The sequence below is a fragment of the Budorcas taxicolor genome, chromosome 3 (genome assembly GCF_023091745.1).
Source record: "Budorcas taxicolor isolate Tak-1 chromosome 3, Takin1.1, whole genome shotgun sequence".
Taxonomy (NCBI): domain Eukaryota; kingdom Metazoa; phylum Chordata; class Mammalia; order Artiodactyla; family Bovidae; genus Budorcas; species Budorcas taxicolor.
The window spans coordinates 106,876,446-106,890,070 of record NC_068912.1 but is presented as its reverse complement, the minus strand read 5'-3'; the positions used below and the strand labels follow the sequence as shown (position 1 = coordinate 106,890,070).

The 13,625-nt window shown below is 44.1% G+C and overlaps 1 protein-coding gene across 1 annotated transcript in view; it reads left to right on the top strand.

Annotated features, from left to right (window-relative positions):
• The window catches only part of MACF1 (microtubule actin crosslinking factor 1), a 340,332-nt gene that overhangs the window by 176,956 nt on the left and 149,751 nt on the right, over positions 1-13,625 (top strand). The window contains exons 6-21 of the mRNA XM_052636851.1: positions 400-566; positions 1,348-1,460; positions 1,561-1,667; positions 2,088-2,207; positions 2,346-2,441; positions 3,087-3,214; positions 3,302-3,395; positions 3,583-3,737; positions 4,425-4,701; positions 5,815-5,943; positions 6,631-6,708; positions 7,282-7,443; positions 8,511-8,615; positions 9,215-9,310; positions 10,516-10,641; positions 13,122-13,274. Coding sequence (XP_052492811.1) covers positions 400-566; positions 1,348-1,460; positions 1,561-1,667; positions 2,088-2,207; positions 2,346-2,441; positions 3,087-3,214; positions 3,302-3,395; positions 3,583-3,737; positions 4,425-4,701; positions 5,815-5,943; positions 6,631-6,708; positions 7,282-7,443; positions 8,511-8,615; positions 9,215-9,310; positions 10,516-10,641; positions 13,122-13,274 — 2,106 coding nt within the window. The remainder of the gene's footprint in view (positions 1-399; positions 567-1,347; positions 1,461-1,560; positions 1,668-2,087; positions 2,208-2,345; positions 2,442-3,086; positions 3,215-3,301; positions 3,396-3,582; positions 3,738-4,424; positions 4,702-5,814; positions 5,944-6,630; positions 6,709-7,281; positions 7,444-8,510; positions 8,616-9,214; positions 9,311-10,515; positions 10,642-13,121; positions 13,275-13,625) is intronic.

Genomic DNA, 13,625 nt, shown 5'->3' with positions numbered 1-13,625 from the left:
TGTATAAATTTTTTTGCACATTCCTCTGACAACTTTCTATCAGGTATATGTCTATTTTAAGACTTATTTAAAAACTGTCCTCCAGAGGCAATTTATGCCCTTTATACTCCCACTAGTGGCAATATCATGAGAATACCCAATTTTAGATATTCTCTCCAATACTGACCAGTATCATTAAAAAATAAAAACTCTCCTAATTTGACAGGTGAAAAAAAATGACCTCTCATAGCTTTAATTTGCATTTCTTTGACTACCAGACAGAATGAGTGTACGTTGGGAGTTTTCATCTGAAGTGATGCCAGCCTTGGATCTCCTTCTAAGAGTCATCATGTATGAAGAGAAGATTAAAAGGCTCCATCTTATTTATCTTAAATTACTTCATGTCCTATCTTTTGACAGATCTCTGACATCTACATTAGTGGAGAATCAGGGGACATGTCAGCTAAGGAGAAACTGCTCCTGTGGACCCAGAAGGTGACAGCTGGTTACACAGGAATCAAATGCACCAACTTTTCCTCCTGCTGGAGTGATGGGAAGATGTTCAATGCACTTATTCACCGATACAGGTAAATACAGTGGCGCCTCAGGGGCCTGGAGAGGCTGCTTCTCATCTCTTGCTTGTAATTAGCTATAATGCCACATTTCCTCTCGGCTGACAATCGAGGCTCTGATTCATTTGTTTTATTTAAAAAAGGAATACGTACTGAAGTCCTGCTCTTCTAAGCACTGGGCTAGTATAGCAGTGAAGAAAGCAGCTAAATTCTTCCCCTCACAGAGCTTACTTTTCAGTGGGGAAAATAGGCAATAAACACATAACTGTGTGCTATCATACAGGGGTGAGGGCAGTGGAGGGAAGAGAGTGATGGGGGTTGTGGTGTTTTGGGCAGGGTGGTCAGCGGTGGCCTCTCTGATGAGGATGTTGGAGCAGAGTCATGGATGAGGAGTGGGCCATGCTGGCCTCCAGGGTCCGCGTGATTCACTTGGAGGAAATAACAATTACAAAGGGCATGAAGTGGGGACTTGCTTGGAGTGGGTGAGGAAAATAGGAATTTTGAATGACAAAGATCAATATTATTGTACTCCTAGTGGTCGTAACCATGCGTTGGGAAAATTGGTATCTTTCCCTTGAAATCCAGCAAACCTACTATCCTGTAAGTTTAGAATTAGGGAGCCCTGGGTTCCTGGAATGTGATTAACAAGGTGACTAGTGCTCCTCTAAACCTCTTGCTTTCTCTCTAACTCATCCAGGATTTTTCAGCTTTGAGTACTTTTAAGAGGGTTTCTTTGTATGAATTCCCGTGTGCCTATAGCTAGGGGCATTTCATATGTCTTGGTGGACTTTTGCAGACCTGATCTGGTAGATATGGAGAGGGTACAGATCCAGAGCAACCGAGAGAATCTCGAACAGGCTTTTGAAGTAGCGGAAAGACTAGGGGTCACCCGGTTACTGGATGCAGAAGGTGAGAGCTGACTGGAGTTGGCGGTGTTTGACATACATTCATTGTTTCTTCCCCAGTGGGTTCCGTTGTTCTAACAGATTTCTTGCCCTTTGTCTCTCAGATGTGGATGTGCCATCTCCAGATGAGAAGTCTGTAATCACTTATGTGTCTTCAATTTATGATGCCTTCCCTAAAGTCCCTGAGGGTGGAGAAGGGATCAGTGCTACGGTAAAAGAACATTTTCCTAAAATACCTTCTGGCTCTGATTGCTTTGGGTGGAGTGTATTGATTAGACTATGTTTCTTCAGCACTCAGTGTGTACAGAGCACTTTTGTACAGAGCAGACTGAATCCACATCATCTTTACACATGGCTGTTGTCCTTGGTCTGTGGGAATGAATGTAGATGGTGCTAATTTTGTAGCGTCCAGCATAGGCTATTCTAGGTGTCAGGAAATTGAATCCCATCTTGAGCGTCCTTGAGGAGCTTTGAAACTGGGACTCTGAGTGTTAAATTGAGCGGCTGTGTCTGTGTCAGTAATTAAAGGAAAGGGCTTTATGAGGTTTGGGGTGGCCTGAGCTAATTTCTCCTGAGCTTGGCTTGCACACTGCTAATCAGGGTGTGTGTGGTGTCTACCTTTTGACAATAGGAAGTGGATGCCAGGTGGCAAGAATACCAAAGCCGAGTGGACTCCCTCATTCCCTGGATCAAACAGCACACAATACTGATGTCAGATAAATCCTTTCCCCAGAACCCTGTTGAACTAAAGGTAAAGTTATAGACTTAAGTCATTTTCCATAAATTCACTCTGGGGAGAAAGTCTCAGAGCCTGTTGCTGCTGGCTCCTGGGTGAGGTGGTATGAAAACTGGGATGTTTGCATTCATTCACCAAATATTAATTTTGTAGGCACTTTATAATCAGTACATACACTTCAAAGAAACAGAAATTCTGGCCAAGGAGAGAGAAAAAGGAAGAATCGAGGAATTATATAAATTATTAGAGGTAAGGAAGCTTATCCTTTGCTGAGACCTGGGTTTTGCTGGCAGGCCCTTTGTTACTTTGTTCCCTGCATCTTCTTCCAAACCTTCGTTAATAGCAATATTCTCAGGGTGACAAGTCGAGTATCACTCTCAGGCTGCTCATGCGAGTTTACGGTAAAGGGGAAGCATCTGCCATCGTGGTTTTTCAAAGGGCCTATTGGAAAGTGTCACATATTCATTCAGAAATCTGGAGTTTTGTGAATGTTTTCCTATTTCTCAGGGGAAGACTAATTCTTTCTCTCAGATAGAAAGAAAGAAAAGAGGCTTCCCTTCACATTTTGATTCCTAGAGAATTTGAAGTTGCGGAGATGGGCATTTCCACAGTGGGGATAGGGAGGACAGGAGGATTTATGGAAAATGTGTAAGAAATGGAAGGATTTCAAGCAAGTGGTCCCTATTTTAGAGGTGATTTTTTTGTTCTCACCTGAAGGTGAAGTACTGCTAAAATATTCACTTGTCATCTCTTATTAGACAGTGGGAAAAATTGCTGAATGGCTAGGCAAAGAAGCAGGAAGTGATGGACGAGGCATAAATTAAAACTGGGGCCTGAGAGCATGGCTGTGTTTTTGGACTAAAAGAGTATCTCTGTTTTTTTTTTTTTTTTTAGGTATGGATTGAATTTGGCCGAATTAAACTGCCTCAAGGTTATCACCCTAATGATGTGGAAGATGAGTGGGGAAAACTCATCATTGAGATGCTGGAGCGAGAGAAATCACTTCGGCCAGCTGTAGAGAGGTGGGTCCAGAGTCTGGAGGGGATCTGGCATCCCTTACTGGGCCGCTTTGAGCCCTGCCCTTGACTCTGGTTTTCCCCTTATTTTAGGCTGGAATTGCTGCTACAGATTGCAAACAAAATCCAGAATGGTGCTTTGAACTGTGAAGAGAAACTGACGCTAGCTAAAAACACGCTGCAGGCAGTAAGTCTGACTGCTTTATCTCACATGTTCATGTCACCCCTCATCCTGTGCTGTGATGGTTAAAGTCAACAGTGGAGGGATCCAGCTTCGTTTGTCTTGGAATTGCAGTGGACGCCTTGGCTCCCTGGGTCCAAGTGGGTGAGAGCAGGGGAGCTGTCCCCCCTCTTACTCTCCCTTTCTCTCTTAGGATGCTGCTCACCTGGAGTCAGGGCAGCCGGTGCAGTGTGAGTCAGACGTCACCATGTACATTCAGGAGTGTGAAGGTCTCATCAGACAGCTGCAGGTGGATCTCCAAATCCTACGAGATGAGAACTACTACCAGCTAGAAGAGCTGGCTTTTAGGTGAGCAACGTGGGACTCAAACAGAGGGCCTGATCACTACTGGTTCTCAGATATTGAGAGCCGGGCACTGAATCCTACAGCCTGGGCATTAGAGATCAGTATCTCAGTAGGGATGCTACAGGTATTTGAGGCAGGAAAATTCTCATGGTAGAAGCAGGTTTCCTTTATTCTAGGCCCTGCCCACTAAGTACCTGAAAGATTCCCTAATCTTTGTGTATGGCATCTTATAACATCCCCACATATTTCAGAGGGGCCTGCAGCACTGTGGTATCACATCTGCTTTAGAACTGCTGGAGCGATTCAATGTAAATTTTCATAGAGGAGGAACCCAGCACATATGGAGGGGATGAGGATCTATGTACATACCTGAGACTGAGAGCTACATCTTTTGACCCCTTAGTTCATGGTTTATTCTGTTGTATCATCCAGGAGTTGTAGACACTGGTTCTGATTTGCTTCCCTCCAGTTAACACTGTAACTTGGCACTTGCCTCAAAGATGACTCTGCACCACGAAGATGCACATAACACCACCTTGCATTCACAGGATACTTTTTCTTTTTAAAAACAGTTTCCCTAAGATGATCTCATCTTTATTTTTACCTCATCCTTGTCAAATGTATAGGGAAATTTTTATCTTAAAAAGCACATTATTAATTTAATGTCTTCTTTCTCTTCTTCCATTTCAGGGTCATGCGTCTGCAGGATGAGCTGGTCACGTTGCGTCTAGAGTGCACGAACTTGTACCGGAAGGGCCACTTCACGTCCCTTGAATTGGTTCCACCCTCTACTTTAACCACTACTCATCTGAAGGCAGAACCCTTGACCAAAGGAACCCATTCTTCTTCTACCTCCTGGTTCCGAAAGCCCATGACTCGGGCCGAACTTGTGTCTATCTCCTCCTCTGAAGATGAAGGAAATCTTCGATTTGTGTATGAACTACTGTCTTGGGTAGAAGAAATGCAGGTGGGTATACATTCCAAATACTTATGCAGCACACTGGTTTCTTGAACTCAGCAATTGTCTAAGAGTGTCGGGTTGCTCTGTGTCTCTTGTATAGATTACCTTAATTATCGCTGCTGCCTAGCTCCTAAGCCCCCTTCTCTATTAAATTTTGAAATAAGATCAGTTCAAATCATCAAATCCCATCTTAAATGCATGCAAGTGAAAGTGAAGTCACTCAGTCGTGTCCGACTCTTTGCAACCCACGGACTGTAGCCTCCAGGCTCCTCTGTCCATGGGATTTTCCAGGCAAGAATACTGGAGTGGGTTGCCATTTCCTTCTCCAGGGGATCTTCCCAGGGATCGAACCTGGGTCTCCTGCATTGTAGGCAGACACTTTACTGTCTGAGCCACTCGGGAAGGCTTAAATGCGCAGGCTTTTCTAATTTGAAGCCCTTCATGGAGCTCTTCCCTTCAGCTGACTGTGCTCTCCGTGGGAGCTGGTGGGAGAACTTGCTGAGTCTGTAAATCCTGGTTATCTTTTCTCAAATTCCCTCATTGCAGAGGAGCTGCTGCTTCAGTATTCACATGTATTCCAGGGTAACGGTTCAAGTTCAACATCGTCCTCTTACCCTCTAACCCTTTTGTTTTCTATGAAATTCTTCCCATCTTCTGATGACAGGTTCCCCCTGTACCAACAAATAAAGACAAGCTCTTTTACAATTACCTTCCATTCGCCAATAGTTGATGACATGAATGGAGCTTAGTATTTGTGGATATTTATTTCTTATCTCCATTCTGATTGTGAAATGAAGAGACTCCGTAAAGGGAAATGCCTAAACTGTAAAGTTAAGCCTTTCAGCCTATGGGGACACCTTTCTTGTTGGTAAATTCAGGGATGTATTCCCATCATGCAGCAGCAGAAGGCTGCTGTTGCTGCTTTTAGGGATGGGGTTTATCCTCCAGCTCCTTGAGGGTACGTCATAACGTACTTGCCTGTAAGAGGCCAAGAGGGAGATGGTTTAGATGTCCTTTTTGCCAGTCCCCTCTCCACAGCCACGTTGTCCAAACTGATGCTGACAGTTTTCATCTTCTGCCAACTTAGCAATAAATTATATTCATATTTTTTTTTCCCAGATGAAACTGGAGCGAGCAGAGTGGGGCAATGACCTGCCTAGTGTGGAGCTGCAGCTGGAGACACAGCAGCACATCCATGCCAGCGTGGAAGAACTGGGCTCAAGTGTCAAAGAGGCCAGGCTATATGAGGTGGGCAGCATTCAGAATCCGCTATGGGCAGCTGGGGTGGCTGTGCGACGGAGCAGTGTACAGGGTAGCGGTCCCTGTACATGAAACTCGACCACAAACCCCTTTTGCACACGAAGTATCATCTCTTGCTTTTTTGACATAACTTTGTGGGAAAGGTGTTTTTTACAAATCCGTTTTTACTGAAAAGAACAGTGACACTAAGCTAAGGTCAAAATTAGTAAGTAGCGAATGCAGTTTCCAAACTCAGGCCCTTGGATCCAAAAATTTATGCTCCTTCCACTGCCCATCTACGTGCAGTAGAGAGCTGGTAAGCAAAACCGTTTCCTCGATCTCTCCTCTCCCTCACTCTTTTGTGTTCTCCCATTTTAAATTCCAAGTCTCCTCTTCCACAAAGCATCTGACTAGTTTGAGGAGTCAGCAGGCATAGTTTTGCTTAGAAACCCCCCAGAATCGCTGGAAGCAGAAGACCATGAGGTCTGTGAGGCATCTTCCTCTGCTAGGCTGCCCACACTCAGTGCTGCTCTGAGCTGTCAAATTTCAGCCAGAGATGCCCCGTCCAAACTGCTGACTCTCAGAGTGACTAATCTCTGTCAGTGTGCAGACGTAATATTTATATAGTTGAAAGCATACCATAGATATAGTTTACTTTTTCTCTAATATATTTTTATCTCATACTTTTCTTATCAGGGAAAAATGTCCCAAAATTTCCATACCAGTTATGTTGAAACTCTTGGAAAGCTGGAGACACAGTATTGTAAATTGAAGGTGAGTTTTGACTAACTCTGTTTTGTTCTGTTCATGGAGCGTATGGTTCCCTAATTTAGAAGGCTCTTGGTTTGGGCCCGTTTAGGTTTTCTATTTACTAGGTTATATTGTTTCCTGTGCAGTTGTTCATATGTATTATAACGTTTTTCTCAGTTTTCTTCCTGGGTTAGAAACCACTGCCCCAGAAAGTTTGAAGTAGAGCTTATCATTGTTATTATGCTTCACCAAAGCAGTGGCCATCAAAACTCAAAGTTTGAGACTGACAGGACAGGGACCCCTCTTCTGTTTGTTCTTCATTCTTATATTCAAGATTGTGCAGAGTAGGACCGGCCCAGGATCATTCTTTATCCACGAAGTCCCACACAGACCTGGCATGTTCTCACTTCCAGCTAGGATTGACACGGGAGTCCTATACCAGACTTGTACTAAATTTAAAACTGAGGAGAAACACCCAGAGATTTAAAAAGCAAAGCTAAATTCATTTCCTCAGCTATTCTTTGCTTTGATGTCAAATGTGCTATATTCTATAGATGAAAGGCTGACAGTCTAACCTTGTAATCCTTCTTTGTCTAGGAAACCTCTAGCTTCCGGATGAGGCACCTTCAGAGCCTGCATAAATTTGTCTCAAGAGCTACAGCTGAGTTGATCTGGTTGAATGAGAAGGAGGAGGAAGAACTAGCATATGACTGGAGTGACAACAATCCCAATATCTCAGCCAAGAAAAATTACTTCTCTGTGAGTCTAGCACAACAGACCTGTCATATTTGGTAACAGCAGCAGAAGAAGCCAGAGGGGCTGGTCGGAGAGCCTGGGTTTTGGGATTTGCACTTGGCTAGGTAGAATAGGGACCCTGCTTAATATATCTGTTCCTGTGAGAAAGTGTATATGGAGAGAGGGGAAATCAAGCTCTAGAATGAATTTATTTGGAATGTAGTTAGAAAGGCAGTGTCTTGGGTGACGAGCGCAGCAGTCTGCAAATTGAATCATTTTAGAAGCAATTTAACTTTGTGGTCAAGGTTATACACTTTGGAATGAGATAGACCTTAAGTGAAATTCTTATTCCTCTACTTGTTAGCTCTGTGACCTTGGTAAGTCACCTACTCTCCTTGGACCTCTGTAAAATGGGATAATAGTGACCTTTCAAAGGGTTGTGTAAAAGGCTAAGTAACATTTAGCGAGCGAATATAGTACAAGGCTTAATATTGTTTAACTGAAGTGTATTCTTGACTTCTTATAAATTCTGAATTCTCTGAAGTATGATTATTCTCAAGTAAAGGAGAAATGATACTCTAATAGAGTAAATAATCTGTAAGAACGAAACTTAGGCTATGATAGAGACATAAGGAAAGTGCTCAGAGAGCATCAGGGAGAAAAGGTCAAATCTGATAGTAAGGATCAGTACCCAGCAGCACAGAAGAGCTGGCCTCTAGACCGGGGCCTAAAGTGTTAACAGAACCTAGAGACGGCCAGTCAGCTGTGTGGGTCAGGCGCTGTGTCAGTGGGCGCTGACGCGAGCCCGCCCCTCCAGCCTCGTTCCCTCCTTTCTTGCCTTCAGCCTCTCCTGTGTTCCCCTGCTTACTCACATCTGGCTCAGGTCCCGTATCTGTTGTGAGTCATTCTCCAGTGATTCCAGCATTTTTGCTCTTCTCTGAAATCCTCTGGCACATACCATTCACGCATCTCATTTTGGCACTAACCCTGGGTTGCGGGCTCCTGTAAAGCAGGGTAGGGAACACAGCCCTTTCCTTATTTCTACTCCTTCCTAATAGCACCCATTGAATAAAGCTGAATTGAATTTTCAGGAGCTGACAATGGAACTAGAGGAGAAACAGGACGTGTTTCGGTCTCTACAAGATACAGCCGAGCTACTGTCCCTTGAGAACCACCCCGCCAAGCAGACCGTGGAGGTGCGTGTGACTTGAGGGTGTGAGGGTCAAGTGCACAGAGGTTGCAATTATACAAGTGTTCACATCAAAGACTTAGCTCTGCTGAGGGGCCTGGAGGACGCATCAAGGATCATGCAGCTTAGGTCTTCTCCCTTGACATCCCAGCCCCCTAAAGACCACAGAGAGCTGTGATAATAGCCTGACGAGGACACTGTGAGAAGCCCCAGAAGCGATGTCAACTCCTGACTTCATGGGGAAAGTGACTTGAACCATATTTTTTCACAGAACTGTCTAGACCTCCTGCCTCTTGGGTGTGGTGCCTGTGGCTAGGGAAGAGGCAGCAGAGGCAGCAGAGGGATTGACTTAGGCCTGGGGTTTGCTGCCCCCATCATTTAGTTGCAACTGAGTGTAGAAGAGGCCTTTTCTGTGTAACCTCTTTTAACAAAACCATGTTGGATAAAAGGCCTCTCTTTTGTGGGGAGCTTTGAGCTGATGCCAGCCAAGTATCTTATGTATCCTCTCTGGGCCTCTGGCACAAGCGGAAGTGTAGCTGGACGAGTGCATCACACATATGTGGCAGGCCTGTTAAACCCCTGCCCTTCTGTCCGTGGTCATTGCAGGCTTACAGTGCCGCTGTCCAGTCCCAGTTGCAGTGGATGAAGCAGCTGTGCTTATGTGTTGAGCAGCACCTGAAAGAGAATACTGCTTATTTTCAGGTACCTGGGCTGTGTGTGTGTGTGTGTGCACGTGCGTGTGTGCACGAGCATCAGAAAGGATGGCTCTGTTTTCATCAGAGGGGATACCTTTTTTCATTCAGGCAAGAGACTAAGTGTGATTGCCTGTGCTGGCGTGTGCCTGCAAGCATGCACACGGGATGGGTGAGGTTAAAAACACATCTGTGTCAGTGAACCTTTACTGCACAAACCACGACCCCGAAAGTTAGTTGCTTAGAGCAACGACCATTAGTCAGCTCGAGAGACTCTGGTTTGGTGGTTTGGGCTAGGATCAGCGGAAGATTTTTTCTCATCTTGCCTGGGTGACGCATGGCTACAGGCACTTGGCAGGCAGGCTGGGGGCTGGTTGGTCCCGAATCGTGTCACTTCCATGTCAGACAGTAGACTGGGGTGACAAGTCAGTATGCAAGTCTCTAGCATCCAGTAGGCTGTCCTACTGGATCCTTTAAAAATTTTTTTTCTGCCTGTTTTTGATTTTCCTGGAGGCTCAAGTGGCACATGACAGTTAATAAAATGACTTCAGAGGTAGAGGGTAGCAGGAAAACAAAAAGTCCCCTGGAGTGGGAAAGAGTAGCAGTGTTCCACAAGTAGCCAGAGAAAGCGTGTCCTGGTGCACAAGTTCTTTTTTCTGCTGTGACATGTATTAATATGCCATTGGCTAAAGCAAGCCCAGCTTGGGGAGGGCTTTGCTGGGGGATAAAAATAGATCCACCTCCTGATGGAAGGGGCTATAAAACATCAGAACCTTTTTTTTTGTTCTTCATCAGTCTATCACCACATCAAGAACATACTGCTTGTTTTCAGGTGAGGGTGGGAGGAGGAAATAAGCCATTATCTCTGTTTGGATTTTTGCTGCTTAATTAAATAAGCTTCCTGATCATTTTGTAATCATTTCAGTAAATTGAAACACATGATCCCTCAGCCTCTAGGCTTTTCATGAAATAGACCTGACAGTCAAGTGCTGTCACTAGCCAGGACACAGGAGAAAGAGCAGTGGTTTCCGAAGGGCGACGCGGACTAACTGTTGTATTGGGTTCACTGGGCTTTGTGGCAGCCAGCCCTGCTGTTTCCCTGGCGTGGCCTTTGTGATCCAGGACTGTCTAATCAGCCGGCACAGTGGGGTTCTTTCTCCATCTTGGTATCATGATGCACTGAGCACCAGGTGGCCTTCCCTCTTATCCCCGCAGTTCTTCAGTGATGCTCGAGACCTGGAGTCGTTCTTGAGGAACCTCCAAGATTCCATCAAACGGAAGTATTCCTGCGACCACAGCACCAGCTTATCCCGCCTGGAGGACCTGCTGCAGGACTCCATGGTGGGTGTTGCATCAGTGGGATGCCTGCTTCTGGGAAGCAGAGTAAACCTGTCAGCTGCTGCTGTTCATATCCTTGAAAGCGCCAGGGCTGCGGGTCATTGCTGTAAAGTTTGGCTCACATTCGATTGGAGTTTAATCAATGTGGTTCTTTTTCTCTTTTCTTAAAGAAGGTGCTAATAAGAGTCTTTAGGATATGCTCTTGAAGTAAGGGCCTGGCCATGTGCCCCGAGCCACATGGTGTTCATCACTGTTTCTTTGCATTGTTCCTTGTTTTAATTCAGTAGTTGGAGCCACAGATGGGGTGTAGAGCATGAAAAATAGGGTTGATGGGATTAGCTGACACCAAATTCTTTTTCACTCTCTTGTGCAGAGAGAAGTAAAATACCAATGAACTAGACCTGAGCCAATTTTTTCCTGCTTTGGAAATTTTCTTTTGGTAACAATGAGATATTTGGAACATTAATATCATATTTAGATGTAATACAGTATCTATCCAGTTTATTTATGTAGCAGTGTTAACCTTGTAAAAATAGTTTTGCATGCAGGATTTAATCCAAGTCAAGTTTATGTTATCCAATGAACTATTCCTTCAGTGGTGTCGGTAGTAAAAGTCAGCAGCAGACTACTTACTAAGCATATATTATATAGTTAACAAGATGGGGCTCAAACTACATCTCAACTTAAGATGGAAATATATATTTAATAGGGAAATTACTTTTCCTTTGTGAGAAGCCAAGGGGAGTCTCACATTTCAGTAACGAGTTATAAGTAAGAGAACCATTATTACCCCAAATAGTGTCATTTTCTTCGTCTTTTTTTTTTTTTTTTGCGTGGGTGAGACTTGGGAATTTTTGAACATTAATTGATTGAAAAAAATGCTTTCAGGTATTGTAAAGCTATGAATGAATTTAGGCTCAGAGTTTCACCTGAGCAAAGAATTTGTGAACTGAATTAATTTGGAATGAAGGGTAAAGACCTGACTTTTCCGATGTCTCTAGAATGTCTCTCAGAGGCACATCAAGTATGAAGGAGGAATATAATAATCCTTGGCTATTATCTCCTCCCTCCCACAGAGTACCTTCCTGTCGTAGGGTAACTGCTCTGCAGGTGTTGTCCTATCTCCTCTTCTCGAGGGTCGCTGCTCTGCTCCCTCCTCTCCAGGTCAGGGGCATCGAGTTGGCGGCGTCATCGGGGCATGGAGTCACCTGGGTCTGCTCCGCTGCTTGTCCGTCAGGTTCGGGAGCATCTGCCATGGCTTCTGGTTCTTTTCAGACCTTGTACCACGCTGAGCACTTGGTCTCTGGAGCTTGAGATGTTTGGCTATGGGTTAGACAGAAACTGACATCTTTATTGCAAGGAAACTGAAATGGGTAGACCAGCTCTCAAGAATGGAACAATGTGGCTGTCTCCCTGACATATTCCATTCCTCTCTCTTAACTAATAAGTTAAAGTTGTATTTCTTCCAATCATGCTCCCGGGGACAGGCACAGGTAGTTTGTTTAAGCATTTCTTTTTCTCTACTTGCATATTCTTAATTCTTTAATGGCATTTCTTAGCATTATTAACTCTTTACTCTCATCACATCTACTTCCATCCCAAGAAAGCCCTCTTCTGGGGACTTTTTAATAAGTCAAAATGATCTCGAAACATCCTGGTTAATAGATAAAAGTTGTCTTTTACTCTCTAATGGAATTGGTAGTAGATTGCTACCAATTTTGTTGATAAGTTCATTAGTTTTTAAGAAAACTGGGTTTGCAGAGACTTGAGAGTTCCAATTTTGCATGAGATCTCTTTCAAATCAATCAAATTTGTATAAATATAGCACAGCGAGATTCCGAAAGGTAAACCCTAAATTGTTTATCACAATACCTTCACCAACAACTTTGATTTATAGGTTGTTGGTTGAAGAGCTAAGATCTTTCTCTAGGAAGTTTGATTCAATCTAAGAAAGTAAAATATTTCTAATACAGCTTGGGAGATAACATTATTTAAAAAAGAAAAAAATTAAAAGAGCATAACTCTAACTTCTCCTAAGCAGAGAGGCAAGAGCTGGCTTCTGTCAGTGAGAAACTGAATAATAATAATAATAACAACCACAACCTAGTTATTATCATTGTTTTTAACTTCCATGTTCTCTGAACCTTATTTGGCAAAATCCTTTGTTAGCTGTATTTGGCAGCTAGAAATTCTTATTTTGTTTTGTTTATTTATTATTTGCTTTTGCATGTGGCTTTATGGTTCATTGAAAACTGCACAGGGAGAAAGCTGCAAAATTTGAGTATAAATGCACTTGGTAGCAGACAGAAGCATCCCCTCCTGTCTTCTTTATCCCTGTGTTTTTCTAAGATGGCTCCACCAAGGATCCCTACTTAACCGAGAAGTGACGTTCTCAGAGGGAGTGGAGCACTCAGTTTTCTTTGTTGACTCAGTCTCCCGAGGAGCAACATTAATGTCTCTTTGGTTTTCTTCTCATTTTGTAGGATGAAAAGGAGCAGCTTATACAATCCAAGAGTTCCGTTGCCAGTCTTGTTGGGAGATCAAAATCCATTGTTCAGCTAAAGCCACGCAGTCCTGACCACACGCTAAAGAGCACCATTTCCGTGAAGGCCATCTGTGACTACAGGCAGATCGAGGTGAGGAGGTGGGGAGGGTACCTCCTGCTCCAAAGGGAGACAAGGGACAAGAGAAGCCTTCAGTTAGTGTTATGATAGTAAGGAAAGGTCAAATGATAAGAGTTCTGTTGTTAGAACTTCAGTTCAGTTCAGCTCAGTCGCTCAGTCGTGTCCAACTCTTTGCGACCCCATGAATCTCGGCACACCAGGCCTCCCTGTCCATCACCAACGCCCAGAGTTCACTCAAACTCATGTCCATTGAGTCGGTGATGCCATCTAGCCATCTCATCCTCGGTTGTCCCCTTTTCCTCCTGCCCTCAATCCCTCCCAGCATCAGTCTTTTCCAATGAGTCAACTCTTCGCATGAAGTGG